The 20,875-nt window shown below is 44.9% G+C and overlaps 1 protein-coding gene across 3 annotated transcripts in view; it reads right to left on the bottom strand.

Moving 5' to 3' along the window:
• LDLRAD3 (low density lipoprotein receptor class A domain containing 3) overlaps positions 1 to 20,875 on the bottom strand; it is a gene marked incomplete at both ends in the record, with an annotated part of 253,970 nt that overhangs the window by 105,916 nt on the left and 127,179 nt on the right. For 2 of the 3 annotated variants that reach the window (XM_082659578.1, XM_082659580.1), the window contains one exon: positions 6,042 to 6,176. In XM_082659578.1, the coding sequence (XP_082515704.1) occupies positions 6,042 to 6,176 (135 nt within the window). The remainder of the gene's footprint in view (positions 1 to 6,041; positions 6,177 to 20,875) is intronic. The other variant, XM_082659579.1, reaches the window with a different exon arrangement.

Here is a 20,875-nt window from a genome sequence, read left to right as displayed (position 1 = left end):
AAGCACCACCAACTAGACAGCTTCAACAACAGAAATTTCCCGTCTCACGGTTCTGGAGACTGGAAGTGCCTCTTCCCCTGCCTCTGGTGGTTTGCTGGCATCCTCTGGCATTCCTTGGCTTGTAGACACATCACCCGAGTTCTACCTTCATGTTCCCATGGCCGCCTCCCTCTGTGTATCTGTGTCCAAACATGCCCTTTTGATAAGGACACCAGTCATATGGGATTAGCGGCCCACCCTCATGCGCTGTGACCTCATCTTAACTAACTACAGTGCAATGACCCAGTTTCCAAGCAAGGTCACATACTGGGGTTTAGGACGTCAACATATGAATTATAGGGGAGAACACAATTTAAGAGACACCAAGACCATTTTTGTATCCCCTGCATGCAGCTCAGGGCCTGGCACACGGGGGCACCCTGTTACGTGCCCCCTAACAAAAATGCCGGAAAGGACAGCTCATGTGCTCTCTTGCCCTCTCTCTCTCTCACTCTCTCTCTCTATCTCACACACACACACACACACACACACACACACAACTCTACAGAAGAAACAGGACAAAACTGTCACTGTTAGCTTCTGGTGAGTTGCCAAACCTCATGGCCAGCTTTCCAAATTCTCCTCTAAGCATTATCACCAGTATACAGCAAGCAAGATAAAGAAACGGCAACCCAATTGCCAATATACTCAAGTAACTATCCTGGCATTGGTGGCTTCTTCAGAAGAGCTTATCTTCCTGGCATTCCTCAGGAGGTGGGAAGGTGCATAGGCATCATTAGTCTTTCTGACTGACAGGAAACCTTGAGTACAAAGAGGGAATATGCCAGCCTCATACACAACCTCCCCTCTGAGCTCACAGGACCAAGGCCGGGCAATGTCTGCTGTTCCTGGTCCCAGGACAGTAATAACCAGACGGCTACATCACGGGGTGATGGAGGATGTTAGCTCGTATGTCAGAGGACGTGAGTTCCCATCCCTGGCTTCACCACTTACTCGCTGCGTGGACATGGCACAACTACGGAACCTCTCTGTTCCTTGGGTTCTTCATCTGGAAAAGTGGGGGTCATTTTCTGTGAGAGGATCCTCCTCTCACAGGGATTTTGTGAGGACTGAGTAGGAACATATAAGTAAAATGCTTGGAATGGTGCCTGAAAGCACTTAACATGATGGCTATTCTTATAAACACCTGCTTGACCTTCCAAAGGACTGACTCAACATCACCTGAGTCTTCATAAGCTCTCTGTTACTAGAACGATCAGAAGTGGGGCCCACTTAAGAGGTATTCATGGTGTCGGTTCTCTATTATGCCATAACAAATTACTCCAAAACCTACAGGCTTAAAGAACCAAACATTTATTATCTCACCATTTCTGCGGCTCAGAAATCCAGGAGTGGCTGAGCTCTGGCTCAAGCCTCTTACAAGGCTACAGTTGAGGTGACTCCTGGGGCTGCAGACAGCTCAAGGTTGGACGAAGGGAGAGGCCGCCTCTGAGCTCACTCCTGTAGCTCCTGGAGGCCTCCATTCCCTGCTGGCATTTGGTCGGAGCCCTCCCCAGTTCCTTGCCGCGTGGGCCTATCCATGGTGCAGCCCACAACGTGGCAGCCGCTGACGTCAGAGTGAGCAAGACAGATAAGCAAAACACACGTGGAGTCTTTTGTAATCTTATCTTGGAATTGACATCCTATCACTTCTGCTGCTATTTTCTTTGTAGAAAGCGAGTCACAATTTGTACACCTATGTTCACAGCAGCATGACTCACAAAACCCAAAAGGTGGAGGCAACTCAAGTGTCTATCAACAGATGAATGGATACACAAAATGTGGTACCAATGTACAATGGAGTACTTTTCAGCCTTCACTAAAAAGGAAGGAAATTCTGACATACGCTACAGCATGGACGAACTCCGAAGACATTCCAGAAGTGAACCAAGCCAGGCACAAAAAGACAAATACTGTATTATTCCATTTATATGAGGTATCTAGAATAGTCAAATTCATAGAAGCAAAGGAGAACAGCAGCTGCCAGGGGCTGGGGAGGGGCAATGGGGAGTTGTTGTTTAATGGGTATAGAGCATTTCAGTTTTGCAAAATGGAAATGTTCTGGAGACTGCGTGCACAATAAGGTGAATGCACTTAACACTGTTGAACCATATACTTAAAAAATGGTTACTATGGTAAATTTTATGTTAAGTGTAGTTTGCCACAACTGAAAAAAAAAGTTAGTTCCAAGGTCCAGATCACATGCAAAGGGATGGGATTATACCAGGGCATGAACCCCAGGGGCTGGGGACCACTGAAGGCTGCCTGCCACATTATCATGTATCCAAAGTTGGAAAGAATCTATCTGTTCAGTTAGGACTGAATCCAACATATTTAAGGCCACCTGAGTGCTGGCCACAGCCAATATGCGCACGGCAGCACCTGCTGACCCTCAGATGCACCCTCCCAGGGAAAGTTCCTAGAAAGCCATATGCAAAGCTTGCTCCAAAGCCACTGCTTGTGGAATCATCTGGTAACAGGTTATGCTTCCAATGAATGAAGCCGCAGTTACAATTCGATTCCAGCACAGTGTTCTTTGGTCTCCAATACATCCCATCTGGAATCGAAAGGTACAGTAATGACTGCACTTTCATGGCCCCATTCCCGCCTCCGAGTCTTGGCAGGGTTCGCTGTTGCTTTGAAAGGTCAGCGTAAGGAAGGGAACTAAATGGGGACGAGAGGAAGAAGGAAGGAGAGGTGCACCCAAAGCTGGAGTCTCTCAGTGGAGGCACGCCTTTTTCATAGCCTCAGCAAATTAGAAGTATTTCAAGCACCCTATTTCCTGTCTTGGGGTCAGTTTTCTTCACTCCATCAAAATAAACATTATAAAATATAATTTTCTTTTCCCACATCAACTGAAAGCAAAGATGCATTTTTCAAGGGCTGGAAGCCCAGCAGAAGCAGATAGGATGTGTTTTAACTAAATGAACTTGTGTACAGAAGGTGTCCAGCACAGTATCTGGTGCGGGGTAGGGCTAGATAAATATTCGCTATTATTAAGATGACAATAGGTCAAATCCTACGTGGTATAAGACGATACGTTGTCTACTCAGGATGCCTCTGAAATTCCTCAGGAAGACACTACAGTCTCTCAAAAGCCCAGTGTGGGTCAGGTTTTCCCCCAGCACGGGCACAACGGTGTTCCTTTTAACACCAAAATCAGCAGTCAGTTTGCTTTGGCAGCTACATGGTAGAGAAAAGCATCCCCTTCAATACCAGAATCACACTCGGAGCAGAGGGACGTTTACATCGTTAAGAGAGATGCAGGCTGGCCAAGGGAACGGAGGTCCAGATTACCATCTCATGCGCACTGGGGGGGCATACCCCCATCGAGGGAATGACAGAATCATCTGTTCTGTTTAAACAGTAATAATAATACTTCTTATGATTATTTTAATAGATTATGGATACTTGAACTCACATAACTTTAGCACGTGTACAGTGTAATACCGCACAAGGTACAAATTAAACACAGCTTAATAACAACACCTTACAAAGAAATCTTTTCTAGTCTTCAGCACTCACTGAATCCACTATGTGCAGGGCACTACCTATGCTACCAGGTAGGAGCTGTGTGATTCGAGAGGCCAAAAAGCTTCCTGTTCTTGGGTAGCTAATGGAGATGCCTTTCCACAACAGGCATCCTTGCTCAGAGGCTGTCACATTGACAGCAGTGGACAGCTGTTACCCATGCCCTGATGGGACTAGTTTTCTGAGAGCACCTGCAAATGAGCTTATTTTCTAAAGGGAGGTCATTGGGTATGGAAGGCACAAAGCTGAGATTCTAAGGTAAGCTGCTCCGAGTAAGGCATTTGCCAAGAGTTGGGCTTTGTGTGTGTGTGCCCACCACCAACTCTTCCTACCCCTCCTGCTTATAATATGAGAGTACAGTATACAGAGAGAAACGAGCTGGACTTGAACCAGCCTTCAGAGGAACAGTTCTTCTTAAGGGCAAGCAAAAATCTGCTTCAGCAAAATGCTGGGATAGGCATGGGCTCGGGGGAGCATTGTAGGTGCTGCTAAAAGCATCAGGACGAATTCCCTAACTTCCAAGTTTTAGACTTGAAAGTTCTTTTGTTGACCATCTCAGGGCACCATTAGTGAGTCTAGGATACATACACGCATAAGAAACAATACATATGGAAAATTTTTCTCAATCCCGCCTATCTAAGCTAATTTTTACTTGAGTCTGCGATTACTGTCCTTCTACCACTGCCAGTGGCCGATGGCCGATGGCCGATGGCCCAACGCCATGTGCTTTGGTTTATAAAAATGTGACTTTGCATAAGTCTAGAAACACCTTGCCGTTCAGCACTGAATCAGAAGTTTAGAAATCCCCAGGCAAATGGCAAGATTAGAAACCTCTCTAAACTTAGTGGATAATAGATAGCAGTTCACAGATTTGCACGTGAATTCAATTCACCTGGAGGGCTTGTTAAACTACAGACTGCTCGGCAGACCTCTTGGGTCGATTCTGTGGACCTGGGTACATCCGGAGCTTTGCATTCCCAAAGGGTTCCCAAGTGATGCTGACGCTGCCGGTCTGAGGATTAAACTTTGAGAACCACGGGTGAGGAGAAGACACGAGGAGGGAATTTTCTAGGTCAGGGCAATCAGAGGCTAACTCTAGCCAAGACTCGCCCCCCAGAGCTGCTCTCTGTACAGATTTTGGCCAAGTCCACGTAGGTACACACTTTGTCTTCTCTCGTCTATGGACCTCAGGCACACGGATTGGGATGGCTCGTAATTCCTTAATTTGTGGCACACTCTCACCAGTGGTCTATGCATGACCCAGTCATTCATTCATTTTTAATAACATAATAAACACCAACCAAAATAACAGCCAGGACCTTGAAAGGAACCTGCACCTAACTTCATCTTACCTCCCATCTTTCCTGCCTCCCAACATATGAATTAACCAGCTATCCATCTTTCTCTTGCTTTTCTTTTTTACAGTATTATTAAATTTGTAAACTGTGGTACAGTCATACAGTGAAATACTGAACAACGGTCAAAACAAATGAACTCTTCCAATAAACAATAAAATGGATGGATCATAGCAATATAATACTAAGTGAGACAAGTAAAGATTACATATGGACGATACCTGTTTATAACATTAGAAATATATACTTTTTAGGATGCCTTAAAATTAACATGCATTTTTAAATCTTTGTATTTTTTTCTAATCACTGAAGAAATAAATACATGTTTACTGGAAAAGAGACAATGAGTAAAGAAACGTACCCAGTCAGTTTTAACAGGGGAGGATATGACCCCTCCATGTCCTTCTGGGTTTCCTAAAAAGCTCCTCTTTCCATCCCCAAATGCACCCTTCAGTTTCCATCCAACAGCTCTGAGGTTGAGAGCTCTGATAGGAATAGGCAATTCATACAAGAGGAAACAAGGCAGTAAACAAACAGCCAGGGGAAAATGTTAACTTTGCTCATAATCAGAGAAATGCAAATTAAAGCATTTGGGGAGCTATCATTCTATGACTACTAAATCAGCAAAAATGGGAAAAAGGGAACAACAGTGAATGCCTGGGATACTACTATAAACCTGACACGCACAGATGATACTAGCAGCAATGGCAAAGTTTTAAAATTTTCCAAACAGCTGTATGACGAGGTGTAGTCATGAACTGTGAAGATGCCCCACTCTGCTGAATTTATCCTGAAGAAGTAACTCAATGGAAAGAAACAACCTAGGTGGCCTCCACCAATGCAACAATTTAGAAAACCACAGTAGAGCACCGAGACGGTGTGCAGTGCAGCAGGACAAATTACAATTTTGAAGAGAAAATGTATATTTGATATTTAATGCGTGAGAAATAAAATGGTAGGTGCATTATGGTTAGAACCATGTGTACGAGGGTTTCGAGGTAAAGAGCAGAAATTAACATGGCTGTTGCATTTGAACGTGGGATGGGTGTTGTTTTCTTCAGTGTTACTGTGCTGTGGTGTCGTAATTATTTTTTTTAGAGCTTGAGGGGCTCCTACCTTGAGAACTTTCACAGCTTTCCTCGTCGCTGTTGTCTTGACAGTTATTTTGCCCATCGCAAATGAAGCTCTTGTCAATGCAGAGGCCGTTCTTGCAGTGGTAGCGGGCAGTGGAGCAAAGCAAAGGGTTTGCTGCTGTGAAGGGAAACCAGAGCAGATCACCAGGGAGGTTAGCCAGTCCCCTTAGGACCCCCCGCACCTTCTCCAGCCAGGGGTATGCCCGGCTCGGGAAGTAGCAAACTCATCTTCTAGGATGGCTGACTCAAAGCCCATCCTGGGAGACTGGTCAGGGAATGACCTGGACAGGATGAGACTTACTCTGCTCCATTCTAAAAGCTCCTTCTCCCAAGTCATCATGCTGATGTCCTATAACCACACCAACATGGCCAGAGGGCAACGCCTCGCCCTAACTGGTCAACCGCTAGGCGGGCCAGCAGCCTCTGAGGGGCCTGGGGCAAAACCCGAATCTCCCAGGAGAGTCAAGAGTGGAATGGTCGGTAACATAAGAGACACACAGAAAAGAGCAAAGCCAGACGGAGTAGATGGGTCGGGGATCCGTGAACCTCTGCCACTGATGGAGTGACGGCACGATCTAATCCAAGGCCTATGTCGGATCCTTCTGGTTCCCTAACTATGGACCAGTCTGGTAAGTCCTCATGTTTCCTTCTGGCTCACCGAGGTGAGCTCCATCTCTGCTTTGCAATCAAAGAAGCCCATGAACCCACTGGCTCAGTCTGAGCAGCTCCCTGTTGCAGGCACTTTCAGGAACCCCCCCAAAAATGACAGAAATGGCCCTTCCCCTCAAGGAAGAAGGTCGCAACCAGCTAGCATAAGGTCAGCACAAAACCACTGAACAACATGTAGGCAAATCTCCATGGAAAATCGCTATTTCTACAGCACGATTTATCTTGCTTCCTCACTCCTTGCAGTGCAATTCAAGCTCTTTCCAGGGCTCTATTTTCAATCAATAAAGCAGCAAAGTAGAAATTACTCCAGCCCCCAGTCTGCCATTTATTAGCTGTGTGATCTTGGGTAACTAACTTCACTTCTCTGAGCCTCAGTTCCTTTATCTGTGTGCAGGACTGACTCCATAATTTGCAGGGCCTAGTGCAAACTGAAAATGCAAGGTCAACTGTTCAAAAATTATTTAAAACTTCAAGAAGATAAGTGCTGGGCATTAAACCAAGAGTGGCGTGCTTCTAAGCTAAGCACGGAGCCTGTGCAGGTCACAGGTCCATGAAGCTAGCCCTGCTACTTACAGCATTAATTTAAGCATCAAAGGAGATGACATGTGAGAAAAATGTACACAGCAGAGCCTGACATGTAGCACAGGCTCAAGAAATGTTGGACGTGCTCCCCGAGTTATGTCTGCCTCAGCCCCCCAGAGTGTGATCCTCCCTGAAGGAGTGATATTGGTGATAACGAAGAGGGGTCATCATGGGATCTCGGGTCACAAACTGAGCCGGCATCTGCATCATACGTGGTACGAAGAGCACCAGAGCGGGACGGCACAGCCATCACTGAAGATGGCTACGGGATCAGGAACAAGCCAGCGCCGGCATCTCCGGATGGTCCTCACCAGCAGGATGGCAGTTGTAATTTATCTTCCCCATACGCCTCACGGAGCGATTGTTAAGATGCACAGAGATCACAGCTGCAGACTTCACAGGGCCCTGGAAACCCAAAGGCTGTGGAGTTTTTTAGTTTTTAACTGTTCAACTCAGAAAGTTTGATTTGAAAGGTCAGAGGAGGTAGAGGGATGGGGAAGCCAGCGTTCTTAGTTTTGAAGATGATGGACCAGCGTGAAGGTAAGCAAAAGGAGTCTGGCCTGAAAATGGAAGTTGTAATTATTTAAATCGCTGTGGGCCAGAGAACGGCTCCACTTGATCGTGCTGAAACCAGGGTCTGACCTCAGCCAAGACCAAAATGGGGAAACCCGAAACCAGAAGTCACATTTGGTTTCTGTCCCGGGCAGCGCTCCAAACCCTTCAGCATCCCACCACGGTGGCCTCTGGCTTCCCTGGGACCTTGTGGGTCACATCTACGCAGCCAAAGCGTCAGCAACGATCAGCTCACTCGAATGGACAGCCTTGGAAAGGCACCTGAACTGCTCCAAGATGGAGCTGCTGCAAACTTATGTGAACCGCCCCAGCAGGGAAGGGGGTGCTGAACCAACCCTGCAGACGCGATGGCATCTACTGACTTCTCGTCAGCCTTAGACCCTTTCAACCTCACAAACTTTCCCAAGGAAAAGAAGTCACATATGTGTGCGTGTGCACGTGTGCATATACACGCATACCACATATATGTGTATATATGTACGTATGTGTATATCCAGATCACACATATCTTCAAATGAATTAAGACTGACTATATCTTAAGACACAGCTCTACTGATAAAGAATCCACAGGGACTGAAAACCAATTTCAGTGCATAGAATGAATACATATATTTGGTATTAATGCATACAACCAAAGGACTAGGACCAGAATACAGAAAGAACTCTCACAACTCAAAAGAAAAAAGACAGGGCTTCCCTGGTGGCACAATGGTTGAGAGTCCGCCTGCCGATGCAGGGGACACGGGTTCGTGCCCCGGTCCGGGAAGATCCCACATGCCGCGGAGCGGCTGGGCCCGTGAGCCATGGCCGCTGAGCCTGCGCGTCCGGAGCCTGTGCTCCACAACGGGAGAGGCCACAACAGTGAGAGGCCCGCGTACCGCAAAAAAAAAAAAAGAAAAAAGACAAACAACTCAACAGGAAAATAGGCAAAGGACATGACAGGGCAATTCCCCTCAGAGCAATGGCAAACGCTCAATAACAACTTGAAAAGATGTTGACTATGGCCAGTAATGAAGCACCACTTTAACCGCAGCAGACTCGCCACTTAAGGTCTTAAAATCCCAGGTTGTTGGCCAGGATGGGGAGGGACAGGAAGTCTCAGAGACTACTCGTGGGAGTGCAAATTGGCAGATCCACCTTGGAGACCCACTTAGTGATACCTGGTGATATTTAAGGGGCATATGCCCCATGGCCCAGTCATTTCACTTCCAGCTACACACTCAGGGGAGAATCCTGAACAAACAGAAATGTGTGCTGAAGCACTGCTTGTAAAATAAAAATATTAGAAATGACCCAAATGTTCACCCACAGGAGAATTAATACCATGTGCTACACTGTTAGAATTCTACCGGAGGGGATGGCTAGCTTTCACTGTACAGGGCCAGATAGTAAATACTCTAGGCTTTGCTAACGTTTGGGTCTTGCACTGTGTCTTAACTACTCAACTTTGCCATTGTGGTACAAAGCGGCCATGGACAACTCATAAACGAAGGGCAGGACTGTGCTCCAATAAAACTTGATTTACAGGTAGTAAGTATGTTTAAAGTAAGTAACTTTCAAAACAGGGTGTAGGCCAATTTGGCCCAGGGGCTATCGTTTGCCAACCCTCGCTGAACAGCAGTAAAAAATGAATGAACCAGGGCCTCCCTGGTGGCGCAGTGGTTGAGAGTCCGCCTGCCAATGCAGGGGACACGGGTTCGTGCCCCGGTCTGGGAAGATCCCACATGCCGCGGAGCGGCTGGGCCCGTGAGCCATGCCTGCTGAGTCTGTGCATCTGGAGCCTGTGCTCCACAACGGGGAGAGGCCACAACAGTGAGAGGCTCGCGTACCGAAAAAAAAATTAATGAACCAATAAACAATAAGGTCCTACTGTATAGCACAGGGAACTATATTCAATATCCTGGGATAAGCCATAATGGAAAAGAATATAAAGAAGAATGTATATATGTAGATAACTGAGTCACTTTGCTGTACAGCAGAAATTAACACTGTAAATCAACTATACTTCAATAAAAAAAAGAATACAAAATCAAAAAAAAAGAATGAACCAGGATCAAGATGGATCAATCTCACAAATACAATAGAGGGGGCGAAGTTATAGAAGATATATGCAAGTTATATAAGAATAAAAGTTACAGAAGAATATGTATAGTGTTGTACCAATTAGATGAAGTTACCAAAGAATACTATCAATTATTGAAGATACAAAAATATATACTCGCATTGGAAGAAACAACCCTAAGTTCAGGACAAAGGATGTCTCTGGAGAGAAGGGAGAAGGATAGGGTCAGAAAGGGGTGTACTGTAGACTTATAATATTTGGTAACACTTTATTATTTTAAAAATCTGAAGCAAATAAGGCGATATGGTAATGACTTTTTTCACTGAGCTATAACTGACATATAATATTGTATTTGTTTCACGTGTACAGCAGGATGCTTTGATATATGTATATACTGCGAATGGTCACCACAGTGAGTCAACAACCATCGCCTCACACAGTCACAAGAATCTCTTTTGTGATGAAAACTTTTAGGATCTACTCTCTTAGCAACTTTCAAATACACAATATGGTATTATTAACCATAGTTAATATAGTTATAATATTATAATGTATTATTATTAATATAATATAGTATTATTAACTTGTTAATATAGTTATAATAATTTAACCATAACTATAGGTAATATGATTTTTAAAACAGGCTGTTGGGAAACACGGGTGTTCATTTAATTTTACTTTTCCTTTTCAGTACGTTGGAAAGACTCCACTAAAAGTTTCTAAGCGTCTAGTCTGGCAGAGATGTCTCAGTGATCACTCACTTTCCTTTTCCTTTTCTCTTTTCCCACAATATTCTCTCTGGCTCAGGGGCTTCCCTGGTGGCGCAGTGGTTGAGAGTCCGCCTGCCGATGCAGGGGACACGGGTTCGTGCCCCGGTCCGGGAAGATCCCACATGCCGCGGAGCGGCTGGGCCCGTGAGCCATGGCCGCTGAGCCTGCGCGTCTGGAGCCTGTGCTCCGCAACGGGAGAGGCCACAACAGTGAGAGGCCCGTGTACCGCAAAAAAAAAAAAAAAAAAATTCTCTCTGGCTCATAAACCCCTGTCTTTAGTATCTTTCACACTTAGGTGCCCTGTTGTTCAGAGGACACAGGTACACGCTGGTAAACAGACACACCTGGGATTCCTCCTTGTCAAGGGCTCCTCATAAAATACTATGTCCCCCCACCCCCAATGCAGGGCAGAGAAACAGAGGCAGAGGATGCTAGAGGAACCGCCCCCAAACCAGCAGCGAGCCAGAAAAAGGCCTCCGAACCATCAAAACACACTTTGGGATGTTATTGTCCTTTAAGTGCTGGGAGTGTCCTCAAGGAAGGGCCCTCCAGCCTTCCCCTCCCCCAGGTCTGTTGATTCTCCGGTTATGTAAATTCCAGCAAGGTTTGTGTTCCAGTTCCCAAGGACACGGCAAATTAGAAGAGAGAGAGGACAACGTTGCCAACCTGCAGACAAATTGCAAGAAATAAAAGCTGACAACCATGGGAGGGGACCACAAAGCTATAAAAAGCCACCTGAAGAATTCCAAAAGCAGAGCAGCCTAAGATAGCTTCAAAAGAGACCAGAAAGTTCTAAAAGGAGCCAAAGGCAACCCTGTATTATAGCCCAGTCTAAAAACTAACATTCCTAAGAATGGCCCTGCACTGTCACCAACAGAGGAAGACTGTTGACTGAGGAAGCCAAGAGGAGATCCCTGTTGTCAGAGGCACACTCACTTACCTAGAGTAAAATCTCCCCAAAGACCCCAGACAGCTCAAGTTTTGCTGTATTTCTTTCAGGACCTCTGCAGCATTTACCAGGCTTAAGCCAGATTTCAGGGTGCATGTATGGTGGACCAAACCTATAGGCTCTGGGGGGGACAGAAGTCAAGTTTTAGGGGTTTCTGTGATGCCGTGGATCCTCACCCAGGACCCTGAAACATAACTGATCAACAGATGGCCCATAAACTGACCATGAAACGCTTCCTACTCTGGGATGTTATATCTCTGCATCTTCTAGCAATATTTAATGTGCTCCACATGTATGTTTTCTTTGTCCTTCCTGAGGTTTCCCAGTCACTGAAAAAATGTATTATTTTACTCGCTTAACTAGGAAGAGGAACATTGCATTTTATAGTATTTATTTCAGTAAGGATGGAAAACTGTCCGCAGAGTTAACTTCAAAAATTCAACTGCGACTCCAAAGTTCCCCAGCTATTATTGCCACCACAAACACAGAGATCTAAGAATCTGTTTCCCAGCCCACAGTACTCAGGAAAGAGAAGCTGTCTCTCCCTGCCCAGGGGAGGGAGGAGTGAGAAGGTTAAGCTCAGTGGTTAATTAAACTGGTGGCATTCACCTCAACCACATCTGAAGGAAAGGACCCAGGGCCCACTGCAGTCGTCCAAAAGCAACTGACCGGCTTCAAGACAGGAAATGAAGCAATCTGTCTCCAGCGGGACGTAGGAAATGTCGCCTTTAATCCATTTAAAGTCTGTGAAGTCGGCCCCTCTCCCACCTCAAAGGGTTCTTGACAAAACACATCAATGAGAACCTCCTGGCCACCAGTCCCCACATCCCCCATCTGCTCCCCATCCCGCTGTGGTGCCCGCCCACTTCCTCGCCGAGCATCCCAACCTCATGGTCTCCGTGGGTATCTTGTCTTCCCAGCCCCCGTTTCCCTGGGAACCAGGCAACCGGGGGAGATGGAGCTGCTCCGAGACTTCCTCTGTTCCAGGACACAGGATGCCTGGCCCCAAGCCTCTCTGCAAATACTCCGACCCATTAAAAGCACTGCTCCTTTGTGGCCTGGAAAATGCTGGCAGCCTGGGCCTTCAGAGAAGAGGTGGCTTGTCTGTGGCCAGCTGCAAGTTCTTGCCTTCCTTTCAGAGTCCACCCACAGGACCTCTCCCAGCAGCCCTTGGCCCCCGAGACAGATCAGGGCCATGTGCAGCCGTCTTCCGTCTTCCGAGTCTGCAGGAGGGGAGGGGCCCCCACTCTGGTAAAGCAGGAGGCGGCAAAGGTTCCTCAATCCCGTCTGCCTTTTCCCCAGCCTCTAAGGACCCGAAGGATCCGAACTTTCAGAACCCTTCGAGAGGCAGTGCAGTGGCAGTGGCAGACCCTGATTCATTGCTAATGGCCGTTTGTTTCCTCATCCTTGTAAAGGCTTCCTGGGCCTGGCTACCTCCTGTCCAACCCCCCAGCCTGTCTCCCGGCAATTTCGACTTCACTGCTTCAACCACCACCCTTCTGTGATGGCTCCCCAAGTCTTCCCTCCAGCGATAATCCTCTTTCTCTCGAGGCTTCGTGGACACCTCTGCCTGAAGACCCCCTCACCTCAAGCTCTGCATGTCTGAAACGGACATCCTTCCCTCTCTCCCCAACCTCTCCCTCTCTTCTTGGATCCACTTCCATTAAAGGGACCACCACGTCCCAGCTCCCCGGGCTCCAGCCATGCTTGACCTTCTCCCTCTCCTCGCTCTGCACTCAGCTCAGAATCAACTGCTCCTCGTTGCGTATAAAATACAATCCTAGATCGTTAACTTTTTTCTCTTCCAGTTTTACTGAGATATGATTAACATACAGCACTGTATAAGTTTAAGGTGTACGGCACGATGATTTGATTCACATACATCATGAAATGATTATCACAATAAGTTTCGTGAACATCCATTATCTCATATAGATACAAAATTAAATAACTAGAAAAAATTATTTTCCTTGTGCTGAGAACTGTTAGGATTGACTCTCTTAACAGCTTTTATATATAACGTATAGAAGCATTAATGATATGTGTCATGTTGTACATTACATCCCTGGTACTTATTAACCAGACTCTTAACTTTCCACAACCTGCCCCAGCCTACCCTTCCGAGCGTACATTTTTCTGTAATGATTAGCAGTGAGGGTGAGAAGTTCACCTGGGTTCAAATTTCAGCTCTACCACTCACTAGCCACGTGATATTAGGAAAATGCTTTAACTTCGTTCAGCCTCAATTTCTTTATCTGTAAAATGAAAATAAGAATAGTGCCTCTGTCTTAAGATTTTGTGAAAATTAAGATAATGCACCCGATACAAATGAACCTATTTACAAAACAGAAATAGAGTCACAGATGTAGAAAACAAACTTACGGTTACCAAGGGGGGATGGGGGGAGGGATAAATTGGGAGATTGGGATTGACATGTACACACTACTGTATATAAAATAGATAACTAATAAGGACCTACTGTATAGCACAGGGAACTCTATTTGATACTCTGTAACGACATATATGGGAAAATAATCTAAAAAAGAGTGTTTATATGTATATGTATAACTGGCTCACTTTCACTCACCTGAAACTAACACAACATTGTAAATCAACTATACTCCAACAAAAATTAAAAAAAAAAACTTAATGCACCTGAACAACTGAGAATTGCATGTGGCCCACAGCAGGTGCTCAATAAATGCTTGTAATAATAATTATCATTGGGGATACACAGTATAGTGGTTAAGAGTTCAGACCCTGGATTTATACTGCCTGGGTTGATGTTACAACTCTGTCACTTACTGTGTGACCTTAGGCAAATTATTTAACCTTTCTATGTCTCATTTCCTTATCTACAAACAGGGAGTCATAATGTTATCAGCCTAAAATATCACACGTGTAAAGCATATAGAAATGTGCCACATACATAGTAAGTACTCAGACACTGTCAGTCAAGTGGTTTCTTATGCTCTGCACAGTCTGCATACCTCACTGCTGAGCCCTTAGCCTAAAAGACTCCACGGAATCGTATTGCCAACTTTTAAATGGCACCCATCTTCCCAGGTCCATCTCCTTCAACAACTCCCGCTGCTGAGCCCAGAGGCAAATAATCTCTCCCAGCAGTGGCTCCCACAGCGCTCTCCACTGTCAACCCATATTGTATTTATTTGGGTATGACTCCTTCTGGCTCCCTTGCTTGAGGATCACCTCAACATTGCCAGGGTCCTGCATCTGCCCCATCTCTTTATCCCCTGCAGCGTCTTGCAGGGTGTCTGGCACAGAAACTGTAGAAAGAGAATGAGAGTCTGAAAGAAGGTGGGAGCTGGGGTGAATGAACCATGTGCAGCCTAAATGTGCCCTCTGGGTGTACATCTGAAACCAAAGAAGAGGGCCAAGACATCCCCATGTTGAGAATATATCCTGACCGTCTGTCTTCTTCTTTAACCCTCTGTTTGATTAGCTGCTTGATCCACTCATTCCACAGATATTTAGTTTGCCTATAAATGAAGCACTCTACTAGGCACTGGGGATAAAAGAAAACCCAGTCTGTTCTTTTTTTTTTTTTTTTTTTTGTGGTACGCGGGCCTCTCACTGTTGTGGCCTCTCCCATTGCGGAGCACAGGCTCCAGACGCGCAGGCTCAGAGGCCATGGCTCACGGGCCCAGCCGCTCCGCGGCATGTGGGATCTTCCCGGACCGGGGCACGAACCCATGTCCCCTGCGTCGGCATGCGGACTCTCAACCACTGCGCCACCAGGGAAGCCCCCAACCCAGTCTGTTCTTAAAGAGCTTACACTCTAGTGGGGAGACAGGCAGGTCAATGTGCACTGAAGATAAAGCATGAGAAGTGCAATTTATTCCACATGCATTTATCCCGCGCTAAGGCTGAGCCAGACTATACAGCTGGCACTGGGAGTACAGCTGTGAACCATGCAGCAATACCGTCTCATGGCCATCACGGTGCAGCAGAGAAGGCAGAAAATAAACAAAAAGTGGTGGTAAGTGCAGAGGAGAAGCGTGAATCAGGGGAAGGAGACAGCGTGGGAGACTGGAGAGGAGAGGACTTATCTTTACAGAGTGTTCAGGGCAGGTCTCTGATTTGTTTGGGGGCGACCCAAGATGCTGTGCCAACACACAGGCTCGGCAGACCAGGAACAACTCCCTAAGGAAGCAGGTCGTACAGGAGCCTTTAAGGGGACCTTGCTGATGGAGCTTGGAAGCATAGGGTGCAAGCATCCTCCTGCCCCTCTGCTCACCCAGCCCCTCCGACGTGAGGCACAGCTCCCTGAGGCTTCCACTCATGGATCTGCTGAGGGGTGAAGAAGACATGTGGAATCTGATCTGGGTTGACATGAATAAAGCTACAGAAATACACAAGCACCAAGGGGCTCCGTGATTAAAAAATATAGACACACTGGCTGAGCAAGTCAGCTCTTTAGGGGGACAGGCAAGACTTCATCAGCAGTGGGAGAAAAACAGTCCAGTACACAGCGGGTTTTCTGAGCACAACTATGCTGAAAACAGCAGCAGAAGATCCCACTTGAAAGAATTTTCCACCGTGGTCACCCAGACCACTCTGCCATAACTCAGTTCCTGGAAGGAGTACCTGTCCTCCCTGACGGAGGACCGGGGGAGAGCTGTGCTGCCAGCCCATCCGGGCTTCACCGCCAGCCAAGGATGTCTGAGCCCAAGGCAGGAGGAAGAAGCCAAACACAGTAAAAAGGAGAAAGGAAGGAAGTGAAAGGGCAAAATCTCAGCACTGTGATCCTCTAGAAGGAAACACTGGTCCTTGCTTATCCTTCCTCCTGCAAAATGAATGCAAACAGTGGAAAACACATCCACAGAAATAAAGTTCTTTAAAAATATGACTCTCCAATTATTTGCTGAAGTCAAGACATCACCCAACAAAACTGCTCCTTTATCTTTTATTTCTTTTTACCATTTTATTATGGAAAATTCCAGTTACATACAAAAATAGAGACTGGCATAGGGAACCCCTGTGTTTCAATCACCTGGTTTTAATAATTACCATTACAATCCAAAAATGGGCAGAAGACTTAAATAGATATTTCTCCAAAGAAGACATACAGATGGCCAAGAGGCACAAGAAAAGATGCTGAACATCGCTAACTGTTAGAGAAATGCAGATCAAAACTACAGGAGGAACCACCTCACACCAGTCAGAATGGCCATCATTAAAAAGTCTACAAACAACAAATGCTGGAGAGGGTGTGGAGAAAAGGGAACGCTCCTACACTGTTGGTGGGAATGTAAGTTGGTACAGTCACTGTGCAAGACAGGGTGGAGGTTCCTCAGAAAACTAAGAATAGAATTACCATATGATCCAGCATCCCCACTCCTGGGCATGTATCCAGACAAAACTATAATTCAAAAAGATACATGCACTCCTATGTTCATAGCAGCACTATTCACAATAGCCAAGACATAGAAACAACATAAATGTCCATCGACAGATAAATGGATAAAGAAGATGTGGTACATGTATACAATGGAATACTACTCAGCCATAAAAAAGAATGAAATAATGTCATTTGCAGCAACACAGATGCAACTAGAGATTATCATACTAAGTGAAGTGAGTCAGAAAGAGAAAGACAAATACCATATGATATCACTTATATGTGGAATCTAAAAATATGACACAAATGAACCTATGAAACAGAAACAAAACTATGGACATAGAGACCAGACATAGAGACCAGGGGGAGGGCGTTGGGGGAGGGATGGAGTAGGAGGTCGGGGTTAGCAGATGTAAGCTTTTATATATGGAATGGATAAACAACAAGGTCCAACTGTATAGCACAAGGAATTATATTCAATATCCTATGATAAACCATAATGGAAAAGAATATTTAAAAAAAAAGAATGTACATATATATGTATAATGAATCACTTTGCTATTCAGCAGTAACTAACACAACAATGTAAATCAACTATACTTCAATTAAAAAAAGAAAAAAATTTATTTTCCAGTGTCTAAGCAATAAACCCATAATTAAAATGAAGAAGAATTACCAATACGCTGACATATCTGTTTCAGTCCTACCTCACCCACTATCCACCCCCCACCCCGACCCCACCCCAGAGGAAAGGCTTGAAGCACATCCTAGATACCATGTAATTTCACTTTCATATACTCCAGTATATGTTTCTCAAAGACAAGGATTTTTAAAAAATAATAAACAGAATGCCATCCTTAAACTTAAAAACTTAATAATAATGCCTTAATATTAGATATACAACCACAATTCAAGATTTCCCAACTATCTCAATTTTTTTAACAGTTGGTTTGTTTGAATCAGGGTTGAAACAAGGTCCACATATTACGTTTGGTTGGCTTGTCCCTTAGTCTCTTTGAATCTGTAGGCTCCCCCTTCTAATTTTTTTTCTTAGAATTTATTTGTGGCTGAAACTGAATGGTGGAGAATATTCCACATTCCGGATCTGGCCGTTTATCTACCCACGGGGTCACTAACATGTTCCTCTGTCCCTGAATTTCCTATAAACTAGTGGTTAGTGTTAAGAACTGCATGTTCGTGTTCCCCCCAAATTCATATGTGGAAACACTAACCCCTAATGGATGGAATTAGGAGGTGGGGTCTTTGGGAGGTGCTTAGGGTTAGATGAGGTCATGAGGGTGATGTTCTCATGATGGGATAAGCGCCCTTATAAGATGATGATGAGGATTTCTCTCTCTGTGTGCACACACCAAGGAAGGCCATGTGAGGTTATGACCAGAGAGAGGGTCCACACCACCAACCTGACCACGCTGGTACTCTGATCCTGGACTTCCAGATCTGTGAGAAGTAAGCTGCTGTTGCGTATGCCACCCAGTGTATGGTATTTTATTATAGCAGCCTGAATTGACTAAGACAGACCAAGAGGCTCAATCAGATTCAGGTTGGATGTTTGGGGGCAGAAATACCATAGAGTGGTGATGTGTGTTCCTTTTGGGTTGTATCAGAAGGCAAATGTCTGGTTGTCTCTTTTCTTGTGATGCGCCAACTGACTTGTGGGAGGATCCAATTCCAGGTCAGATGCAGCAATCACACCACACCCTGGCTCTCCTACTGAATGCAGCTAAAGAAAACCTGGACAGAATACATGTAACAGCTATTTTTAGATTCTGAAAAGTAAATTGGAGCAGACCAACTGTGGAAGAAGACCAAAATTTGAACTAGCACTGAAATGGTGCTAAGTTTACCTTCTTTTTCCCCTCTCCGACTCCCAGGAAACTGGCAAATATCAGAGAGATCACGGAGAGGGAAGAACTTGGGAAATCAACTTCATAAAGTTGTTTTTGAACTCTGAGGCTGATTCCCAAGATGCACATGCATGGATCTGGTTCTAATCAGCAGACTAAAGATGGTAAGAACTAAACGCATAGACCACTGCCCAGGTCCCAGACTGGCCACTGGGAGGTGCAGACACAGAACAGGTCCAAGCAGCACTGCAAAAACAGTCTAAAAACAACTGTGACTACAGTCCACTGAAGGCTTTATTGCCCTTCCAGAAGGCTGTTAGGAACTTGTGGCCTGACCCAGCAGAGTCATTTGTCCACTAAAACAAAAATACAAGCCTTCTCTGTGGGATTTAAACAAAACCCAAAGTGTCATGCATAGTAATCAAAATAATCAAAATAAAATCCAAAATTACTTGTCATATGAAAAAACAGGAAAATCTCAACTCTCATGGGAAAGGCTAATCAACAGACACCAACAGCAAGATAAGGCAGATGTTGGAATTCTGTGACAGAGACTTTAAAGCAGCGATTATACAAATACTAACAAGCAATCACAAACACTCTTGAAACAAATGGAAAATAGAAAGTCTCAGCAAAGGAACACAAGATGTAAAGAAGAACCAAAAGGAAATTTCAGAACTGAAAAATAGAGTAACCAAAGTAAAAACGAGTCACATTGTATGGGCTCGAAAGTAGATTGGAGATGACAGAGGAAAAAGTAAACCTGACAAAAGAGTAATAGAAATAATCCAATCTGGATAATAAAAAGAAAAAAGATTGATTAAAAAATGAACAGAGTTTCAGGGACCTAAAATTGTTATCAGAATCCCACAAGAAAAAGAGAAAGAGGATGGATTGTAAATCAACTATATTTCAATTTAAAAAAAGAGAGAGAGACTAGTTGAAAATGTACTAAGTACGGCAAAAGACAAAACCCTACAGATTCAAAGAGAACCCTAAACAGGATAAACAAAGAAATCCACGTACCCAGACACATTGTCATCTAAGTGGTAAAAACTAAAAACAAAACAAAACAAATCTTCAAAGCAGCCAGATAAAAGTGGTGTATTCTCTAAGGGAAAACAGTTTAAAATAACTGCAAATTTCTCACTGGAAACAAGAGAAGCCAGGGGAAGTGGCACAACATTTTTAAAGTGCTTTAAAGAAAAGAACTGCCACCCCAGAATTCTACATGCAGTGAACATATCCTTTAGGAAAGCAGGTGAAATAAAGACACTCTCAGATGAAGGAAAATTAAGAGAATTTGTTGCCAGCAGACCTGCTTTAAAAGAATTGCTAAAGGAAGTTCTTCAGACAGAAGGAAAATGATACCAGAAAAAAACCTGGAACATCAGGAACGAAGGAAGAGCAACCAAAATGGTAAATATCTGGGTAAATATAATAGACGAATCTTCTCCTCTGGAGTTCTTTTAAACATACTTGAAAAGTTAAAGTAAACATTAAAACATTGTCTTTTGGGATTTTTTTTTTTAAGATTTTTTTTCTTTTTTTTTTGCGGTACGCGGGCCTCTCACTGTTGTGGCCTCTCCCGTTGCGGAGCACAGGCTCCGGATGTGCAGGCTCAGCGGCCATGGCTCACGGGCCCAGCCGCTCCCCGGCATGTGGGATCTTCCCGGACCGGGGCACGAACCCGTGTCGCCTGCATCGGCAGGCGGACTCTCAACCACTGCGCCACCAGGGAAGCCCATCTTTTGGGATTTTTAAAGCATGAAGATGTACTATTTAAGACAACTATAATACAGAGAGATCCATAGAGTGATAAGGTTTCTACAATCCACTTGAAGTGATGCAATACTGATTCAAAGTCATCTGTGAGAAGATTGCCCGTTTCGGGACTTTTCTGCCTGATCCATACATTATAAAGCTCCCTTTCAATTTCTCATCTAATGGTTTTAGCAGCCATTTGATGATCCATTTCTTCATTG

This window comes from Grampus griseus (assembly GCF_964374135.1).
Source record: "Grampus griseus genome assembly, chromosome: 8".
Taxonomy (NCBI): domain Eukaryota; kingdom Metazoa; phylum Chordata; class Mammalia; order Artiodactyla; family Delphinidae; genus Grampus; species Grampus griseus.
The sequence above is the reverse complement of the archived record's forward strand: the minus strand, read 5'-3'. Positions and strand labels throughout refer to the sequence as shown.